The sequence below is a fragment of the Pipistrellus kuhlii genome, unplaced genomic scaffold (assembly GCF_014108245.1).
Source record: "Pipistrellus kuhlii isolate mPipKuh1 unplaced genomic scaffold, mPipKuh1.p scaffold_m20_p_106, whole genome shotgun sequence".
Classification (NCBI taxonomy): Eukaryota; Metazoa; Chordata; class Mammalia; order Chiroptera; family Vespertilionidae; genus Pipistrellus; species Pipistrellus kuhlii.
In genome coordinates, this window is record NW_023425412.1 from 601,034 (window position 1) to 621,442 (window position 20,409).

The window sequence follows — 20,409 nt, forward strand, 5'->3', positions numbered from 1 at the left end:
CTGCGCCCAGGCGGAGGGCGAACCGCACGCGGGATGAGCAGACGCCGGCGCCTGGGGCTTCCCGGCCCCGTTGTCGTTGGTGAAGCCCCGCCCTCGGCCACGGGAGCCTGCTGGCCACGGCGCTGTGGCCACGCCGCTGCCCGGCCACGTGGGGACGTCCAGCTCAGGGCAGAACGCTCCCCGCCCCCAAAGCCAGGCCACGAGGGAGGGATGGGATCAAACAGGCAGAAGGTGATCCCGTAATCCCAGAGCGGCCGTGAGCCGGCTCCGGGACCTCGGGGCTGTGAGCCGCAGGGACAGGTGGACACCAGACGGCTCCCGGGAGCCGGGACACGCAGACACGTCCTGCGGGGGAGTGTGTGGCTCCGGATCCGGGGCGGCCAGGCTGGGAGGACGCCCACGCCGCCATGTCCAGGTCCTGCCGCGGAGCAGGCGGGCCTGGCGGAGGCCGGGGCGGGACGCCGGGCGGGAGGGCTTCCTGTGGCCGTGGACCCCGGGCCTCGCACAGGACAGCCCGGGGGCCTTCGCTGGGGCGGCGTGAGGCCCGCTCCCAGGACAGGCGTGGGCCTGGGCGGAACCCTCGTGGCTCGCAGGGAACGCGGCCGTCTTCGCCCGACGGCCTCAGCCAGGAGCCAGCGATGAGCGGGGACACGGAGAGGTCTGTGCCGGCTGCAGCGCACCGCGCTGGGGCCTGTGCGCCCGCCCAGCTGCGAGGCGCCCACAGGGCCGGGCGCCGTCACGGCGGCTGCGGGCAGCGGTCGCGGACGAGGCCGAGCACGGCCTGCAGCACCTGCTCCCGGGAGGGGCTGGCGTCCACCGCGTGGCAGCCCGGGTCCTCCATCCGCTGGTAGCAGGCCTCCACCCTGGACGGGAGAGGAACAGGGTTGGCACAGGTCTCCGCTCGGGGACCGGCACTCGGCACCGTGCCACCCGCTGTGCCACCCGCTGTCCCTCCCGCTGTCCCTTCGCTGTGCCACCCACTGTCCCTCCCGCTGAGCTTCCCACTGTCCCTCCCGCTGTCCCTCCCGCTGTGCCACCCGCTGTCCCTCCCGCTGTCCCTTCGCTGTGCCACCCACTGTCCCACCCACTGTCCCTCCCGCTGTGCCACCCACTGTCCCTCCCGCTGAGCTTCCCACTGTCCCTCCCGCTGTCCCTCCCGCTGTGCCACCCACTGTCCCTCCCGCTGTCCCTTCGCTGTGCCACCCACTGTCCCTCCCGCTGTGCCACCCGCTGTCCCTCCCGTTATGCCACCCGCTGTCCCTCCCGTTATGCCACCCGCTGTGCCACCGCAGCTTGAAGCACAGTCCCCGTGGGGGTCACCGCCACCTCCCTGCCCACAGGCCATGCTTGAGACACTGTGTTTAGCGCCTGAGAGGGCCTGGCTGTGTGGCTCAGTGGTTAAGTGCCAACCTAGGAACCAGGCAGTCACAGTTCGATTCCCGGTCAGGGCACAGGCCCGGGTTGTGGGCTCGATGCCCAGCGTGGGGCACGAGGAGGCAGCCGGTCTGATTCTCCCTCGTCATCATCATCATCATCTCTCTCTCTTCCTCTGAAATCCATAAAAATAGGTGTTTTAAAAATACCTGCTGGGTTAGGAGTGCTGTCAGCAGCCAGCATTATGAGTCCCCACTGTCCGCCACACAGTAGGGTTCTGCGTGAGCCTCCCTCCTCATCCCGGTGACCCTGGGAGGACCCCCTGCACCCCCATGTGCAGGCCGAGCAGCAGAGGCTCAGAGATCACAGGTCACACGCCAATGACAGAGGGAGGGTTACCGACCAGCCAGAGGTCATCAGCATGCCAGAGGTCAGCGTGCCAGAGGTCACACAGCCAGAGGTCACACAGCCTGAGGTCGTCAGGTCAGCGTGCCACAGGTCACACAGCCAGAGGTCGTCAGCGTGCCAGAGTCACACAGCCAGAGGTCACACAGCCAGAGGTCGTCAGGTCAGCGTGCCAGAGGTCACACAGCCAGAGTCACACAGCCAGAGGTCACACAGCCAGAGGTCAGCGTGCCAGAGGTCACACAGCCAGAGGTCAGCGTGCCAGAGGTCAGCGTGCCAGAGGTCGTCAGATCAGAGTGCCAGAGGTCACACAGCCAGAGGTCACACAGCCAGAGGTCAGCGTGCCAGAGGTCAGCGTGCCAGAGGTCACACAGCCAGAGGTCGTCAGGTCAGAGTGCCAGAGGTCACACAGCCAGAGGTCACACAGCCAGAGGTCAGCGTGCCAGAGGTCACACAGCCAGAGGTCGTCAGGTCAGCGTGCCAGAGGTCACAGAGCCTGAGGTCACACAGCCTGAGGTCACAGAGCCTGAGGTCATCGGGTCAGCGTGCACATGCTCTCTCCCCGGGCGTCTCCGCGCTCCCCGCCCCTCCCCTGGTGCGGGTGCGACACCTACTTCTGCCGGAAGGCGCTGTTGGCCTCCAGCTCCTCCTCCTCGGCGGTCCTCTCCAGGCCCCGGCCTCGGATCCGCTCCCTCCGCTCCTCGGGGCTCACGGTGAGCAGCACCACCAGGTCGGGCCGGAGCAGGTCCTTCGGCCACTGGTAGATGGGGTGGCGGGCCGGGGGCAGGTGCTGCACGGCCCCACTCACCTCGGTGGCGATGGCGTAGGCGGCCGTGCTGTGCCAGAACCTGGGGGGGGGGGCAGGGGGAGTGAGCTCCCCGTCCACAGGAGGAATCGAGGCGGCGGGTACCAGACACAGGGACGGCTCTGCTCCAGCCCCCGAGCACGGCACCCAGTAAGTAAACAAACCTGCATCTTACACCCAAAGTATTTATAAGACGTCCAGAACAGCCAGCCTGGCGTGGCTCAGGGGCTGAGCATCGGCCTATGAACCAGGAGGACACAGTTCGATCCCGGTCAGGGCACAGGCGGGGTGCAGGCTCGATCCCCAGTGTGGGGTGTGCAGGAGGCAGCGGATCCGTGATTCTCTCTCATCACTGATGCTCCTCTCTCCTCTCTTTCTCTCTTGTCTCCCCACTTCTTCTCTGAAATCAATAAAAAATGTATATTTTTAAAGAGTAAAATGCACCACCACAGTGAGGATGCGGTGAGCTCCCCGCAGAGCTGGCTCCTCAGGGGAACTGCTCTCAGGGTGAGCCCGCTATCGCATCGCCTGCCCGTCTCCTCCAGGGGCTCATCCGTCTCCGGCTGGTGTGCTCTGTCCAGCAGACAGACTCTCACGGCTGAGCGTGCAGTTTCAGAAGGGACACGTGTCCCCGTAAACATGCCTTCAGAAGGACGCACAGCGTGCGCATACGTGCTGGGGACACGCTGTGGGTATCACCCTCTGCTGCCACCGTGTGCTTGTTCCGCAACAGCAGGGCACCGGGCAGGTGGCCGGCACACGCCCGCCGACACAGCCAACGAGCCGGCAAACCGCCGACGTGGCAGACGGCGAAGGGGACGGTGGCCACGGTCCCGGCGAGGCAGCACAGGGCCCGGGCGGGCCGCGCCTCTCACGCCTGCGCTGCTGGGCAGGACGGTGGAGGGCGCTCTGTGCCCACCAGCCTTAGGACAGCACACGCAGCCTCCTGAGCACCAGGCCAGGTGATCCACGCATCACAGACGCTAGTTCCCGTAACAAACACAGGCATGTGCACGCACACACACACGCACACGAGCACCCACACCGTGCACACACAGGCGCACGCACACACACACATGCATACACCCGCGCCAGGAGGCCGTGCGCCCCTCGCCCACCTGTCCACCACCACGGGGGCGCGGGCGGACGCGGCGGCGATCTCGGACGCGGCGATGTAGTTGCCCAGCGAGTAGAAGGCTCTCCGCACAACGTCGGGCTCGGCGTCGAAGGCCTGGCGCCACGGGCTGAGGCCGGCGGGCGGCGACCGCAGCAGCGCGGCCCCCAGGGCCTCGGCCAGCGCCCGGGTCACGGTGGTTTTGCCTGCGGGCACAGGCACGGCTCAGCCCCACCCCGTCACCCCTCCCGGGCGGGCGGGCGGGCGGGCGGCGCTCCGCGGGGAGCAGAGGCGGCCCCTCCCGGCCCTCAGCGCGGTGAGGTCCCGCGGTGCCCACGACCTCGCTCCTTCGGCCGGGCTAGCCTGGGAGTGTGCAGGCTCGCGTCACAGACGCCGGCAGGCCCCTGCGGACCCGGGACCCGCTCTTGGGTGTCGGAATACCGGGCGGGGACCCAACTGGCCCTCTGTGGACAAGGGACGGCCAGCTCGGCGTGGAGGCCGGATCGGCGCTGCTGACGCCTCCCGCCTGCCAGCCGCCCGGGACCCCATTGCTCCCGAGCACGGCTCGTCCCGGCGGGCCGGGTGGCTCAGCAGTGAGCGCTGACCCGGGAATGAAGAGGTCACCGGTTCGGTACCCGGCCAGCACGCCTGCCCAGGTTGTGGGCTGCATCCCCAGTGCAGGAGGCAGCCGATCCAGGGCTTCCTCTCAGTGATGTTTCTCCCTCTCCCTCTCCCTTCCTCTCTCTCTTTAAAGAAAATAACAGTAATAGTAATAATAATAAAACAATAATAGTAATAGTAATAGCCGTGTCCGGGGTCTCTCCTCTGCCCTCAGCCGCACCCGGGCCTCCACGGTGCTCACTCCCCCGGCTTCCGGCTTCCGCCTCCCGCCGGCCGGGGGCTCCGGGCACTGGGCACTGACCACACCTCCGCAGGCGCCCATTCTCCGTGGGGAGGACCCATCCGCCTCCCTCCAGGCCGAGCCCCTCTCTGAGCCAACCCCCCCCCCCACAACCCCCCCAGCTCTCCCTGTCTCCGACCCCCTGGCCTCCCACCCAGGCCACGCCCACTGCCACCCGTGTCCCTGGGCTCCACCCCAGCCCCCTCGGCACCCCGCGGCTCCCGAGCCCAGCGGGCTCTGTGGTCTCTCCGGCTCCCGGGCCACGCCCAGGGGAGTGGCTCACCTGTGGCGTCCAGGCCCTCCACCACGATGACCGGGAAGGGGCCTCGGTGCAGCTGCCGGGGGCACCGGTCCACCAGCTCCAGCACGGCCTGGGCTTCGGGCAGGAAGGGCGTGCACTGCGGACAGCCAGAGCGAGCGTCAGCTTCGGGGGAGGGTCACAGGAGGGCCAGGGGGGCCTCCGCCGAGCCCAGAGCAGCCTGGAGCCCAGCAGAGGTGGCGGCTGGGACCACCCCGGTTCAGTGTGTGGACCTGAGGGGCGGGGGGGCTGGGCCACGGTCAGGGTCCCACCTCCCCGAGGAGGACGTAAGGAGTGACACCCCACTACGGACCAGCGTCCCCCAGCGGTGGGGAGACCCAGGCCCCGCCTGGGAACCGCGTCCAGACCCCTGGAGGGTGGGCTGCACCACTGGCTCTGAAGAGAGCAGTGCCCCCCCCCGCCCGCCTCCATGGCTCCTGGATGAACCCCGCCCTGTGGGTGGGAGTGAAGGGAGCACTGGGTCTCGGGGACCCAGCCTAGCCAGGGCCCGGGGCCAGGGGCGCCCCGGGGGCGGCTGCACTGTGGGCCCGGATTCCTTCTACAAGCTGATGGGAGCGCGGACTCAGGCGGAGCAGAGCGGGTGTGACCGGGGCTCAGGGAGCGGACTCGGGGTTGCCCCACTGCGGCCCCACCCGGCACTCCGGCTGAGCGTGTGCCTGGCTGAGCCGGGCATCTGACAGCTCCGGCATTCCCTCTGCGGCTGAGGAAACAGATGCAAAAACACTTAAGAAACTCGCTGAGCCCGGCCGGCGGGGCGCAGGGGCCGACCTATGAACCAGGTCACAGTTCCGTTCCCGGTCAGGGATCAGGCTCCATCCCAGGGTGGGGAGTGCAGGAAGCAGCTGACCCATGATTCTCTCTCATCACTGATGTTTCCCTCTCTCTCTCCCTTCCTCTCCGACACCAATAAAAATAATAAAAAATAGTAAAATAAATTTAAAAAGAAAGTGAAGAGACACAGGCCCTCGATGCCAGAGTCTGGATTTCACCCCAAGCGGCCGTGCCTGCAGGGACACCCCATCAGCTTGTCCAATGACTCCAGGCCCACAGTGAGGGCCGCCCGGGCGCCCCTGGACCCAGGGCCCTGGCTAGGCTGGGCCCCCAGAACCCTGGCTCCTGAGCCTGAGGGGCCCAGTGCCCCCTTCACTCCCACCCGCAGGGCGGGGTTCCACCGGGAGCGATGGAGAGGGGAGCGGGCGGCTCAGTGGTTGAGCAGGGGGCCTGTTTCAGTCTCCGGAACTTACACCCCAGAGGCCTGCCTTCCCCCACCCCACCTCCCGGTGAGGCCCTGAGTGAGCCATCCCCGCACCCGCGGCTCCTGCTCTGTCCAGCTGGGTGCCAGGGGCAGGTGCCCACACCGGTGGGCGGCCCTGGCGGCTGGGCTCTCCAGGGAGCCGGGGGTCTGGGCAGAGCCGGGCGGGCGGCCAGGACCCGCCCCCGCCCTGTCCCCCTGCTTCTCGGACCCGGACCCCCTCGGCCCCGGGCTCCGTCCCCCGCCACTCACCGCCTCCAGCACGGCGCGCGCGGCCTCGCGGTGCGGGAAGACGGCCGCGCGGGGCAGGTCGGGCACCGCGGGGTGCAGCGCGGGCTCCGGGGCGGCCACCACGCGCTCGGGCTCCGCCTGCCGCCACTCGCGGCCGCCGCGCAGCTCCCACGGGCGCTGCCACAGGCGCAGGCCCGCGTCGCCCGCGTCCTCGGCCCCGAACTCGCCCAGGCTGGGGCGCGGCGCCTCCAGGCACGAGTCCAGCAGCGCCAGCAGCGCGCGCCGCGTGGCGGGGCCGGCGCCGGGGTCGCGGAGCAGCAGGCCCCGCTGCAGGCCGCCGCCGCCCGGCCGGTAGCCCAGCAACCGCAGCCGCTGGCAGCGCCCCAGGGGCCCGCGGCGCAGCGCGGGGAGCAGGCGCCGCAGCAGCCGCGCGGCGCGCACGCGGGCGGCGAGGTCCGCGCCCGGCGCCGCCGGCACCAGCAGCGCGTAGCTGCGGCCCGGCGGGCCCAGGAGCGCGGCGGCGCGCGGGTCGGGGGCGGCGGCGCCCCCGGTGTCCCCGGCGCCCCCGGAGCCCGCGGCGCCCACCGCGAAGTGCGCCAGGCCGCCGCCCGGGAGCTCCAGCGCGAAGCAGCGGGGCTGCGCCATGGCCGGCGGGCGGAGCGGCCGGGCCAGGAGCGCGAGCAGGCGGCCGGCCGGGGCCATGGGCGGCTCCGCTCGGTCCCGCAGGAACGGGGCGCGGCCGGGGCGCCGCCGGGAAACCGAAAGCGAAGCGGGGGGCGGGGGGCGGGGTGCCGGGCGAAGTCCGTGCCAACAGGCGGGTGGGGAAAAGGCCGCTCCCCGCTCCCCCCGCCCCGCCTCCCCCCGGACCTCGGACCCGCCTCCCGCGCGCGGGCTCCCCTGGCGGCGCCGGGCGGCACTGCGCCCGCGCGGAGCTCCCAGCGCAGGAGGCCCTGGGTGTCTGTCCGTCTGTCCGCACCGGCCCTGCAGACGCCTCACCCCAGGGACCTGCAGGGCCTGCAGCCGTTTCCGGACCGGACTCCCCGCCCTGACCCCCCCTCCGCCCTGGCGCAGGCCCAGGCCCGCCCGGAGGTGCCAGGCCTCGGCGCTTTCCTAGCGGCCCCCTCCTCAGGCGGGGACCCCGGCTGTGGTCTCCCTCCGAGGCCTGTCCCCCTGCGGCCCCGGAGGGAAGGGGGGGTCACCATGGACTGGGTGCCTGCACCTTGGACACAGACAATGGGGGGAAGGGTGGGGTGGGGTGGGGACCAGAGCAGGCCGGGGGAGGTCAGCGGTGGGGGGACGCGGGAGGAAGACCTATGTGATACTTCCAACAATAAAGCTAAAAATAAACAAGCAGCCGCCACACACCAACCCCGGGGGGGCCCAGGACCTGCCACAGGAACCCACGGCGTGCTTTGGGGTGGGAAGAGGCCCCTTGTGCCATCGCTGCTTCCTCTCGCAATGACTTGGGTGTTTTCCTTCCTGTGAGCTCGCTTGCTGATCTTCACAAAGGATCTGGCTTACCGAGAAAAAAACATTCCCTGGGGGAAATCCGGGACCTTTGGCATTGAGATCGAGGTGCAAAACCGAAGAACAGCTGAGCCTTCCGAGGGGAGGATGTTCGATGAGAAAGGAAACTTGCTGATTCACACAGCTGAGCGCTTTTTAAAATAGTTTTATTGATTTCAGCGAGGAAGGGAGAAGGAGAGAGAGACACATCAATGATGACAGAGAATCACTGATTGGCTGCCTCCTGCACGCCCCCCACTGGGGATTGAACCCGCAACCCAGGCACGGGCCCTGCCCTGGAATTGAGTGGCGGCCTCCTGGGTCATAGGTCGGTGCTCAGCCACTGAGCCACGCCAGCCCGGCTCCTCTGGGTCCTGCATCCTCCTGGGAGCCTTTCTGGACTCTCCCACGCCCCCTGCACCTCCCCCGCCTGTTCGTAATTCAGGCTTTCTCTCCGTTTCTCCCACTCCTCCCTACGGGACGCGGGAAGGTCATGGCAGGCCGTGTCTGAGCCCATCGGGGTGGCCTGGTGTGGAACACGGAGGGCGCCACGTCCTCACTCAGGAAGGAGAACCACCAACAGAAATAATAATGTGCAGACAGACCGCACAGTAGACACTATACATTCTCATGTATCAGGGCAATGGCAGCAGAGTAGTAAGAAAAGGAACTCTGGTCTGAAAGCTACATTATACAGATTACTAAAAACGCCCGGCACTGAAAGAGCTTTACTCAACTGTGTTTTTCACAAGCAACATTAGTATCTAAAGTAAGAATGTCATTATATATATATAAAAACTCCCAGCAAGGGCACGGTCTCGGCTGCCAGTTTGACCCCTGGTGGGATGGGGATGGGGGGAGGCAGCCAATGGGTGTCTCTCTCACATCCATGTGTCCCTCCCCTTTCCCTCTCCATCTCTCCCTCTTTCCTTCCCTCCCTCCCACTCTTTCTAAAAGCCAATGGAGGAAGTATCGAATAATAATTAGTAATAATAATAGATAAATGAGCCAGAGCAGGCAGACCTGGGGGCAGCTGGAGAAAACAGGACAGGGTCCTCCCGGTGCCGGAGGGAGGCCCTGGGCCCGGAGAAGGTCGTGGAGAGGTCAAGGTCGGAGTAAAAAGCCGTCCCTCTGTCGGGAGTTCGCTGTGTGCACATCCGTGACTCCGTGTGCCTCTGCGCGCTCAGGCACGTCTCCTCACGCACCGCGGGCCCCGCCGTGAACAAAGCCCATGGCGCCGCGTCAGGCCCGGAACGCCGGAATGTGGACGTGCCGGGCGGCAGCTCGGGCTCGGGGCTCGGCGGTGACCCCTGCCGGGGGGGCCTCTGCCGGCGGTGACCTCTGCCGGGGTGACCTCTGCCGGGGGGACCTCTGCCCGGGTGACCTCTGCCGGGGGGACCTCTGCCGGCGGTGACCTCTGCCCGGGTGACCTCTGCCGGGGGGACCTCTGCCGGGGGGACCTCTGCCGGGGGGACCTCTGCCGGCGGTGACCTCTGCCCGGGTGACCTCTGCCGGGGGGACCTCTGCCGGGGGGCCTCTGCCGGGGTGACCTCTGCCGGGGGGACCTCTGCCGGCGGTGACCTCTGCCCGGGTGACCTCTGCCGGGGGGACCTCTGCCGGGGGGGCCTCTGCCGGGGTGACCTCTGCCGGGGGGGCCTCTGCCGGGGTGACCTCTGCCCGGGTGACCTCTGCCGGGGGGACCTCTGCCTGGGTGACCTCTGTCGGGGGGACCTCTGCCGGGGGGCCTCTGCCGGTGGTGACCTCTGCCGGGGTGACCTCTGCCGGGGGACCTCTGCCGGGGTGACCTCTGCCGGGGTGACCTCTGCCGGGGTGACCTCTGCCGGGGGGCCTCTGCCGGCGGTGACCTCTGCCGGGGTGACCTCTGCCGGGGTGACCTCTGCCGGGGGGGCCTCTGCCGGGGGGGCCTCTGCCCGGGTGACCTCTGCCGGGGGGGCCTCTGCCGGGGGGGCCTCTGCCCGGGTGACCTCTGCCGGGGGGGCCTCTGCCGGGGGGGCCTCTGCCGGGGGGACCTCTGCCGGGGGGACCTCTGCCTGGGGGACCTCTGCCGGGGGGCCTCTGCCGGGGGGGCCTCTGCCGGGGGACCTCTGCCGGGGGGGCCTCTGCCCGGGTGACCTCTGCCGGGGGGGCCTCTGCCGGGGGGGCCTCTGCCGGGGGGACCTCTGCCGGGGGGCCTCTGCCCGGGTGACCTCTGCCGGGGGGACCTCTGCCGGGGGGGCCTCTGCCGGGGGGGCCTCTGCCGGGTGACCTCTGCCGGGGGGACCTCTGCCGGGGGGGCCTCTGCCGGGGTGACCTCTGCCGGGGGGACCTCTGCCGGGGGACCTCTGCCCGGGGGACCTCTGCCGGGGGGACCTCTGCCGGGGGGGCCTCTGCCGGGGGGGCCTCTGCCGGGGGGGCCTCTGCCGGGACCCAGGATGCCGGGAGCCGGCCGCCCCGTGGGGCCTTTCCAAGCCACCACTGGGAGGGAGAAGGCGCCCATGGCCGGGCCTCGCTCCGGGGTGAGGCCGGGATCAGGGAGAAGACGCCGGTTCAAAGGCGCCGCAGCCACCGCCGGCTGCTGGGAGCCCCTGCAGGAGGGACTGACCGCCCAATCATAGGTGTGTTCCCATGTTAGTGTTTTAAAAACGTACCTTTATTGATGTCAGAGAGGAAGGGAGAGGGACAGACGGGGAGAGAGAAACATCAGTGATGAGAGAGAATCACGATCGGCTGCCGCGTGCCCGCCCCACACTGGGGATGGAGCCCACAGCCTGGGCCCGGGCCCTGACCGGGAATCGAACCCTGACCTCCTGGCTCCTAGGCCGGCGCTCAGCCCCTGAGCCGGCCGGCCGGGCCGTGCGTTAGTCTTTTATCTGGCACACGGGAGCTGCCAGTGAGCACCGCTGATGGAAGAAGAGAGGAAGGGAAGGCGCCTGAATGCGTGAGTGAGAGAGGAGTGAGTGAACGAACGAACGAACGAACGAACATGAGCCCGGAGCCTGGACCCGCCGCCTGAGAAGTAACACGGAGGGTGTGATGATAGGATCCGGGGGTGAGCAGGGTGGCACGTCTGAAATCCTAGCTCCGTCCTGACGCCCCGGCTGACAAGCTCCGGCTGTGAACTCGGTGCGGGGGCGGGCAGCCGGGCCCGGCGCCCAGGGCGGCACAGTGCTGCCCCTGTGCCCACGTCACACCAGCCCGGCCGGCGGGGCTGAGGGTGGCGTCCACCCAGGAGCCAGGCGGCCCCGATGGATCCCCGGTCAGGGCACAGGCCCGCTGTGGGCTCATCCCCAGTGCGGGGCGGGCGTGCCAGAGGCAGCCAGTCCGTGAGTCTCATCACTGATGTCTCTCTCTCCTCTCCCTTCCTCTCCGAAACCAATAAAACATGTTTTTAGAAAGAGGGCATTACGTCCTGCCGCCCTTCCAATGCCGGTGCCGCCGTCCGGGCGTGCGAGGTCACCGCCCTGCCCTCGGGGACGTGGTGGGAAGAGTAAACAGATTTGTTTTCGTTTCCTCCTACACACGTGATCTAAAAAGCCACAAACATACGTCTGGTCTGAGCCTGAGGGTGTGTGTGTGTGTGTGTGTGTGTGTGTGTGTGTGTAAGGGCTGTGGGGGAAGCGCTCAGTCAGGTTGCAGCAGCAGTCAGCACACACCCCCTCCTGTCACCCTCGGGGTTTCAGTTCCACTTTCCGGGACACTCAGTCTCAGTTTCCTTCCAGACAGGACTCTCTGCAACAGCCATGCCCCGCCCCCCCTCCGTCCCCCATCGCCTTCTTCCCCCCTCCCCCCGTCCCCCCACCTCACGCAGGCTCGGCCTCAGCGGTTCCCACACATGCAAAGCCCTCGGTCTGGGGGCTGTAACAGCTCAGGTGTTTGCAGCCGAAGGGAGGTCCAGGGAGATAGATGGGACCCGAAGCCTCGGGGCTCCCGCGGAGACAGGACGCTGAGCCCACGCCGCACAGAGCTCACCGCAGAGGCAGAGAGAACGCGGCACAGCCCCCGTGCTCTCTAAGAAAACCGTGACCATCCACAGCCCGCCGCCTTCCTGCCAGAAAGAAGTGCCCGGGCTGTGGGCTCCACCCCCACTGTGGGGAGTGCAGGAGGCAGCCGGTCCATGATCCCTTCTCACCATCGATGCCTCTCTCTCCCTCTACCCGCTCTCTGCGATCAGTACAAACACATTAAAGATTAGCACCGCGAACATGGAGTGAAGGGAACAGCCTGGACGGGTTGGGGTGCACGGTCACCATGGCTGTGGTCTGAGGGGGTCACAGGGCGAGTGAGAGGGTCACGGGGCGAGTGAGGGGGTCACAGGGCGGGTGAGGGGGTCACAGGGGAGTGAGAGGGTCACAGGGGGAGTGAGAGGGTCACAGGGGGAGTGAGAGGGTCACGGGGCGGGTGAGGGGGTCACAGGGGGAGTGAGAGGGTCACGGGGCCGGTGAGGGGGTCACGGGGCCGGTGAGGGGGTCACAGGGCGGGTGAGGGGGTCACAGGGGAGTGAGAGGGTCACAGGGTGGGTGAGGGGGTGAGGGGGTCACAGGGAAGTGAGGGGGTCACGGGGTGGGTGAGGGGATCACAGGGGGGTGAGGGGATCACAGGGGAGTGAGAGGGTCACAGGGCGGGTGAGGGGGTCACGGGGCCGGTGAGGGGGTCACGGGGTGGGTGAGGGGATCACAGGGGGAGTGAGGGGGTCACAGGGCGGGTGAGGGGGTCACAGGGGAGTGAGAGGGTCACAGGGGGGAGTGAGAGGGTCACGGGGCCGGTGAGGGGGTCACGGAGGAGTGAGGGGGTCAAACAGGGGGAGTGAGAGGGTCACAGGGGAGTGAGAGGGTCACAGGGGAGTGAGGGGGTCACAGGGGAATGAGGGGGTCCCGGGGCTGGTGAGGGGGTCACGGGGCGGGTGAGGGGGTCATGGGGCCGGTGAGGGGATCACAGGGGGGTGAGGGGGTCACAGGGGGAGTGAGGGGGTCACAGGGGAGTGAGGGGGTCACAGGGGGAGTGAGAGGGTCACAGGGGGAGTGAGAGGGTCACAGGGGAGTGAGGGGGTCACAGTGGGAGTGAGAGGGTCCCGGGGCCGGTGAGGGAGTCACGGGGCCGGTGAGGGGGTCATGGGGCGGGTGAGGGGGTCACAGGGGAGGGGTCCCGGGGCCGGTGAAGGGGTCCCGGAGCCGGTGAGGGAGTCACGGGGCCGGTGAGGGAGTCACGGGGCCGGTGAGGGGGTCCTGGGGCCGTGAGGGGGTCCCGGGGCCGGTGAGGGGGTCCCGGGGCCGGTGAGGGGGTCCCGGGGCGGGTGAGGGAGTCCTGGAGCGGGTGAGAGGGTCCCGGGGCCGGTGAGGGGGTCCCGGGGCCGGTGAGGGGGTCCCGGGGCGGGTGAGGGGGTCCCGGGGCCGGTGAGGGGGTCCCGGGGCCGGTGAGGGGGTCCCGGGGCGGGTGAGGGGGTCCCGGGGCGGGTGAGGGGGTCCCGGGGCCGGGGAGGGGGTCCCGGGGCCGGTGGGGGGTCCCGGGGCGGGTGAGGGGGTCCCGGGGCCGGTGAGGGGTCACACGCAGATGCGGTCAGCGGCCGCGGGCGGGGCGGCAGCGGTCACACGTTTCGCAGGGACCTTCCCCGCGGCGCCGGCGAAGGGGACGAAGGTGAAGGTGAGGGTGGCGGCCGGAGCCCTCGGTGACGTGGGTGAGTCAGCGGGGACAGCGGGGCCGCCCGTGGCTATCGCGATGGCACCGGTGCAGGCAGCACAGCTGGCCGGGGCGTGCTCGCCTGGCCCCGCGCCAGCTCCTGCGGGGAAGAGAGAACCGAAACTCAGCGGCTGAGCTCAGGGGTGTGTCCGCCGCGGACGGTGTTTGCACACATATAAGCGCGCGGAGCGGACGGCCACCGCTCACCATGTGGACGCTGGCTGCCCTGGCGGTGCCCGGGAAGCTGCTGGGCGCCCTGTGGAGCCTCCTGGCGCCCCTGCTCCTGGGGCTCTGGGCGGCGCTGCGGCCGGCGGGGGCCCTGGGGGCCCGGGGGCGGCCGGAGGGGCGGCCGGAGCGGCCGGGGCCCCAGGGGGCCGGGGAGGAGGAGGAGGAGGAGGAGGAGGAGGAGGAGGAGGAGGACCAGGACGGGCCCCTCACGCCCACCAGCGTCAACTACCACTTCACCCGCCAGTGCAACTACAAGTGCGGCTTCTGCTTCCACACGGCCAAGACCTCCTTCGTGCTGCCCCCGGAGGAGGCCCAGCGGGGGCTGCGGCTGCTCAAGGAGGCCGGTGAGCCCGGGCTTCGGGCTCCGCCCTGGGCAGGGGCGGGGCGCACGGGGGGGCGCACGGGGGGGGGCGCACTGGGGGGGGGCGCACGGGGGGGCGCACGGGGGGGCGCACTGGGGGGGGGCGCACGGGGGGGCGCACGGGGGGGCGCACTGGGGGGGCGCACGGGGGGGCGCACTGGGGGGGGCGCACGGGGGGGGCGCACGGGGGGGCGCACTGGGGGGGGCGCACGGGCGGGGGGCGCACGGGGGAGCGCACTGGGGGGGGGGGCGCACGGGGGAGCGCACTGGGGGGGCGCACTGGGGGGCGCACGGGGGGCGCACTGGGGGGGGCGCACTGGGGGGGCGCAACGGGGGGGGCGCACGGGGGGGCGCACGGGGGGGCGCACTGGGGGTGGGCGCACGGGGGGGCGCACTGGGGGGGGCGCACGGGCGGGGGGCGCACGGGGGAGCGCACTGGGGGGGGGCGCACTGGGGGGCGCACGGGGGGGCGCACTGGGGGGGGCGCCACTGGGGGGGTGCACGGGGGGCGCACGGGGGGGCGCACTGGGGGGGGCGCACTGGGGGGGGGCGCACGGGGGAGCGCACGGGGGGGCACACTGGGGGGGCACACTGGGGGGGGGCGCACGGGCTGGGGGCACAGGGGCTGGGGGCACAGGGGCTGGGGGCACAGGGGCTGGGGGTGCATACGGGCTGGGGGCACAGGGGCTGGGGGTGCACGGGCTGGGGGCACAGGGGCTGGGGGCACAGGGGCTGGGGGCGCACGGGCGGGGGTGTGCCCCGTTACCTGCCTGTTCACCCAGACTCCCGGGGAGAGGGTGTTTGCCTGGAGCCCCCAGGCTGTGAGCTCGTCCATGGTGACGAGAGCGGGCACCCTGGCCAATCACAGCACCCCTGAGAGCAGAGAGCCCAGGAGGGACCCACAGCTGGGATTCGGGGCGCCCTCCGGGACTGTTCCGGGCAGGGTCGGGGCACCCTCTTTGTAAAGCCCCTTGGGGAGAACAGGACACGCAGGCCCGGGGAGTCCTGGGCCGCCACCGTCACTGTGGGTCTGTGGGAGGGGTGGGCAGGAGCGGCATGCCGGCCGGTGGCCGGGCACAGGGCTGCCCGGCGGAGAAAAGAAGACTCTGGCGTGAGGTGATGATGGCTGTCTGTGCCGGACAGAGAAACGGGAGAGAAATGTGCCTTGGCCCTGGCTGGTGTGGCTCAGTGGGTAGAGCACCGGCCTGAGGGCTGAAGAGTCCCGGGTTCAATCCTGGTTGGGCCTGTGTCTGGGTCCAGGGCTCTGTCCCAGTGGGGGGCCTGCAGGGGGCGTGCGGGGGGCGTGCGGGAGCAGCAGGTCCGGCCGCTCTCTCACTGCGGCGTGTCTCGGCCCAGGCATGGAGAAGGTGAACTTCTCGGGCGGGGAGCCGTTCCTGAAGGACCGCGGCGAGTACCTGGGCCGCCTGGTGCGGTTCTGCAAGCAGGAGCTGGGCCTGCCCAGCGTGAGCATCGTCAGCAACGGCAGCCTCATCCGGGAGCGCTGGTTCAAGGAGTACGGTGAGCGCCCGCTCCCGGCCGCCCTGCTGCGCTCCCTCCCTCCCTCCCTCCGTCCCTCCCTCTCTCCCTCCCTCCCGGCCAGGCCTGCTCTAATCTCCGTGCAGCTGCGTGTGGGGAGCGGTGTGAGTCCGCAGGGCTCCGGGACACGCGTGCTCGGGCATGTAAAAGTGTGCGCGCAGCCTCGGTGGCCGGCCTGCCCGGGGGGAGAGAGCGGGGCTGGGCTCCGGTTCCCCACCTGCAGGCAAGCCCCACGCTTTGCTCATCTGTTATCAACGGTCAGTCTCCTAGAAAGTGAGCAACCGGCCCAGGGTCTGGCTCAGCGGCTGAGCGTCCACCTGGGAACCAGGAGGTCACGGTTCGATTCCCGCTCAGGGCCCAGGCCCGGGTTCTGGGCTCCATCCATCCGGTGTGGGATGTGCAGGAGGCAGCCTGCCAGCGATTCTCTCTCATCGTGGATATTTCTCTCTCTCCCCTCTCCTTCCCCTCTGAAATCAATTACACACACACACACACACACACACTAATAAAAAGGTAATATGCTAATTAGGCCAGACAGCCGAACGAACTTCCAGATGACCTTTCAGACGAAACCGGGTCTGTGAGGGCCGAGCCCCTTGCATGAATTTCGTGCACCGGACCTCTAGTGTGTGTCTGTGTGTGTGTGTGTGTGTGTGTGTACCTGTGAGCGTGTGTGAGCATGTGTGTGTGTGTGTGTGTGTGTGTGTGTGAGCTCTGCAGACCTACATCTTTTCACAAACACACACACACACACACACACACACACACGGGCTTGTAAACATTGCTGGCGTCCTGTGGGGCGGCTCCTTTCCTAAGATTATTTCCCAGGATGCACACGTGTCTCCTCGGGAGCTGTGGGGCGGGGCACACGGCGTTCACATGGTGACGGCGGGCGTGTAAGGCGGGGAGGGCGGCTGCCGGGCCGCGCCTGGCCTCGCTGCGGGTCTGAGTGCCGCCCTCCCCGCAGGCCAGTACCTGGACATCCTCGCCGTCTCCTGCGACAGCTTCAACGAGGAGGTGAACGCGCTCATCGGCCGCGGCCAGGGCCGGCTCAACCACGTGGAGAACCTGCGGCGGCTGCGGCGCTGGTGCCGGCAGTACCGCGTGGCCTTCAAGGTCAACTCCGTCATCAACCGCTTCAACGTGGACGAGGACATGCGCGCCCACATCCAGGAGCTGAACCCCGTGCGTTGGAAGGTGAGTCCGCGCTCCGGCCACGGCCACGGCCACGGCCACGGCCATGCCACGCTGCGCTGGCGGGACCTGCTTTGGGGAGTGGAGATGCTGAGCCTGCAGCTCTGAGCCGCAGAGTCAGCCAGAGCCAGGTCCTTCTTTTTAAGATATGTATGTTTTTACTCGAGCCTGGTACACGAAATTCATGCATGGGAGAGGTGCCTTGGCCTGGCTGGCCATCAGAGCTCACCTGACTGGCGAGGTGATGGGGTGCGGGGGCCTTGGTGTCCTGGGGCCTACGGCTAGGGGCAGCTCTTACTTTGAGCATCTGCCCCCTGGTGGTCAGTGCACATCATAGCAACCGGTTGCTCCACCGTTCATTCAGCTGTTTGGTCGATTTGCATATTATGCTTTCATTATATAGGATTGATGTCAGAGAGGAGAGGAGGGAGAGAGAGATAGAAGCATCCATGATGAGAGAGAATCATTGGTCGGCTGCCTCCTGCACGCCCCACACTGGGGATGGAGCCCACAACCCGGGCTTTGGCACGCAAACACAGCTCATGTATGTGTTCGCATGGCCCACACTTCCTTCCAGGAGCATTTGCTATTCTGTAGTCCAAAGACTAAAATGATGAAACCAGATCAAATGTCACCGAGGCCCGTCACGTCTGTGCCTGCCTCTTGGGAACATCCGTGCTCCCTAACCCCAGAGCGAGCTCCGGGTCCCCCAGCCATGACTTTCTAGAATGTTCCTCGGCCTGAGGGGTGAACTCCGCTCTGGGGAGAGGAAGCCGGGGCGGGGCCGGGGCGGGTGGCCCCCACGGGCCGCGCCCGCCAAGCACACGCGTGTTCCAGGTGTTCCAGTGCCTCCTCATTGAGGGGGAGAACGTGGGGGCCAGCGCCCTGCGGGAGGCCGAGCGCTTCGTCATCAGCGAGGAGGAGTTCCAGGCTTTCCTGGACCGGCACCGCGGGCTGCCCTGCCTGGTGCCCGAGAGCAACGCCAAGGTGGGTGCCCACCGCCGGCCGCCCCACTCAGACCCCTCCGACCCCCCGACCCGGCCTGGTGCGCCCACGCTCACACCCGCTCCCACCCGGCACGCCCCCACCCAGACCCTCCGACCGGCACGCCCCCACCCAGACCCCTCCGACCCCCCGACCTGACCTGGTGCGCCCACGCTCACACCCGCTCCCACCCGGCACGCCCCCACCCAGACCCCTCCGACCCCCCCGACTGGCCTGGTGCGCCCACGCTCACACCCGCTCCCTCCTGGCACGCCCCCACCCAGACCCTCCGACCGGCACGCCCCCACCCAGACCCCTCCGACCGGCACGCCCCCACCCAGACCCTCCGACCGGCACGCCCCCACCCAGCCCCTCCGACCGGCACGCCCCCTCACACCCACTCCAAGGCCCCTCGCCCGGCCTCACGGGGTCACAGAGACCAGGCCTGGGGGGAGTCTAGGGCTGCGGCCGGCATCCGTCCTGCGCCCTTCAGCCCTGGGCCTTAGGGGTTTTTTTTTGGTTTTTAAAAAAATATATTTTTGCTAATTCTCGAGAGAGGAAGGGAGAGGGAGAGAGATAAACACCCATGATGAGAACGATGGATTGGCTGCCTCTTGCACGCCCCCTCCTGGGGGTCAAGCCCGAAACGAGGCCTGTGCCCTGACTAGAATCAAGCCCAGGACGATTCAGTCTGCAGGCCGACACTCTAACCACTGGGCAGCACTGGCGTGAGCGCAGGGTGCCCCTCCTCCAGCGGGCGTGGTGCCACTATGAGAGCGGAGCGCTGTCTGTCCTCCTGGACCACAGAGGTGGGGCGAGGGGGCGGAGGGGGCCTGGGGCATCGGCCCTGGGCGTGCTGGGTAACAGAGCGGCTCTCGCACCAGGAGAGGAGGCGGGAAACCGCCGGGAGACTTTTCCGAGCGACACGGGACCGCTGGGCCCAGGACGGGGGACGGAGGGTGGTGGGGGGAGGTGGGACGGGGCCAGACGCTGAGGCTCGGTGGGGGCGCTGAGCCCGGGGCGATTATCGCAGGCCCCGGGCGCGAGGCTGGCCGCAGACTGACCGCGCCCCTCCCTTTGCAGATGAAGGACTCCTACCTGATCCTGGATGAGTATGTGAGTGCTCCCCACCCCCACCCGTCCTGGCAGAGGGGGCAGCCACGGGGCCGGAGCACCGCGCTGGCCACGGCGGTCCTGGGCCAGGGTTTCCTCTCTCCTTCTTCTCTTTGTTTCTTCAGTCCTCACCCAGGGATGGGTTCCCACGGGCATTAGGGTGAGTGGAAGAGAGAAACACCCACGGGAGAGACACTCATCCATCGGTTGCCTCCTGCACCAGCCCTGACCAGGAAGGGCCTCGGCCGGAGCCTGCAACTGAGCTGGACCAGCACGGAGCCGGGAACCCGCTGGTCCGCAGGCCGACACTATCCACTGAGCCGCACCGGCCAGGGCCCAAAGGCCCGTTTTTAAAAAAATGAGTCTAATAAGAACTACGGCGGCAGATTTTTAAGTTGAATTTGGTCTTTTGAGAGGCGCTTCCTGTGACTTTTTAGCTTCTTACTGTTTCCAAGTTCATCCAAGTTAGTTCACGGCCACTTACTCGGCGTTCCCCTCGGGGGCCTGAGGGGTGAGGTCAGCGCGTGCGTGCGGTGCCCGGCCCGCGGCTCCGGGCGGACACGGCTGAAACGGGGGGGGGGGACCCCCACTCACCGGGGTGAACCCCAGCAGAGGGTCTGGCGGCACAGGCCGGACCTCATGTCTGCCCTGCCCTTTGCAGATGCGCTTCCTGAACTGCCGAGCCGGCCGCAAGGACCCGTCCCCGTCCATCCTGGACGTGGGCGTGCAGGAGGCCATCAGGTTCAGCGGCTTCGACGAGCAGACCTTCCTCAAGCGCGGGGGGAAGTACGTGTGGAGCAAGGCCGACCTGCAGCTGGACTGGTAGGGGCGCCGGCACGTCCTCCGCCGCTCCTCCCGCCGCCCGGCCGGCGGCCCCTGCCGTGCTCGGCCCGAGTTACCATGGTGACTGCGACCCGCGGTGCAGGCCGCTCACCGGGGCCACTTCGCCTGCTTGGTTTGGCTTTTGAGCACCGAGTCCTGTGACGCCTGCCTGTCCATGGCCAAGTGACTTCTCCAGTTTGTCCGTGTGATGGCCACGTCTGTTCTGCCAACCCCCAGCGGCCAGCGGCCACGTCTGGGACGACGGGGACACCGTCCTGCGGCCACAGCTGCTTGTGGCAACGCCGTCTGCCTGCCGCCCTCGCACGGTAGCCACCCGGACTCCCTCCCCGCGGGCCGAGCGCGGACTGGTGTGGCCGGCTCAGGAGCGGCCACTCCTCAGGCTTAGGGGCCGGCCCGGGCAGTGCCGCATCCCCCCATGGTGCCGGGACCGGCCCAGGCCCCGCTCACGGCTCCATAAACGAGGGCGCTCTCTCCCTCTCTCTCTCATTTCTCTCTCTCTCTCTCTCTCTTTCTCTCCTCTCTTCTTTCATCTCTCTCTCTCTCTCTCTCTCCCTCTGTCTCTCCCTCTCT

General features: G+C 68.7%; 2 protein-coding genes across 2 annotated transcripts; one reads left to right on the forward strand and one right to left on the reverse strand.

The window, feature by feature from the left end:
* Window positions 1–612: 612 nt before the first annotated feature.
* CMPK2 (cytidine/uridine monophosphate kinase 2) lies at window positions 613–7,144 on the reverse strand. Its single transcript, XM_036430303.2, has 5 exons — window positions 6,423–7,144; window positions 4,883–4,997; window positions 3,703–3,904; window positions 2,394–2,627; window positions 613–863 (listed from the first exon to the last, which is right to left on the reverse strand). Exons 1-5 carry the CDS (start codon window positions 7,101–7,103, stop codon window positions 737–739), a joined length of 1,359 nt encoding a protein of 452 aa, XP_036286196.1. The 5' UTR covers window positions 7,104–7,144; the 3' UTR covers window positions 613–736.
* Window positions 7,145–13,773: 6,629 nt separating this feature from the next.
* RSAD2 (radical S-adenosyl methionine domain containing 2) lies at window positions 13,774–19,860 on the forward strand. Its single transcript, XM_036430304.2, has 6 exons — window positions 13,774–14,152; window positions 15,526–15,687; window positions 16,673–16,902; window positions 17,737–17,886; window positions 18,967–18,999; window positions 19,658–19,860. The coding sequence occupies exons 1-6, from the start codon at window positions 13,789–13,791 to the stop codon at window positions 19,820–19,822; spliced, it is 1,104 nt and encodes a 367-aa protein (XP_036286197.2). The 5' UTR covers window positions 13,774–13,788; the 3' UTR covers window positions 19,823–19,860.
* Window positions 19,861–20,409: the final 549 nt, after the last annotated feature.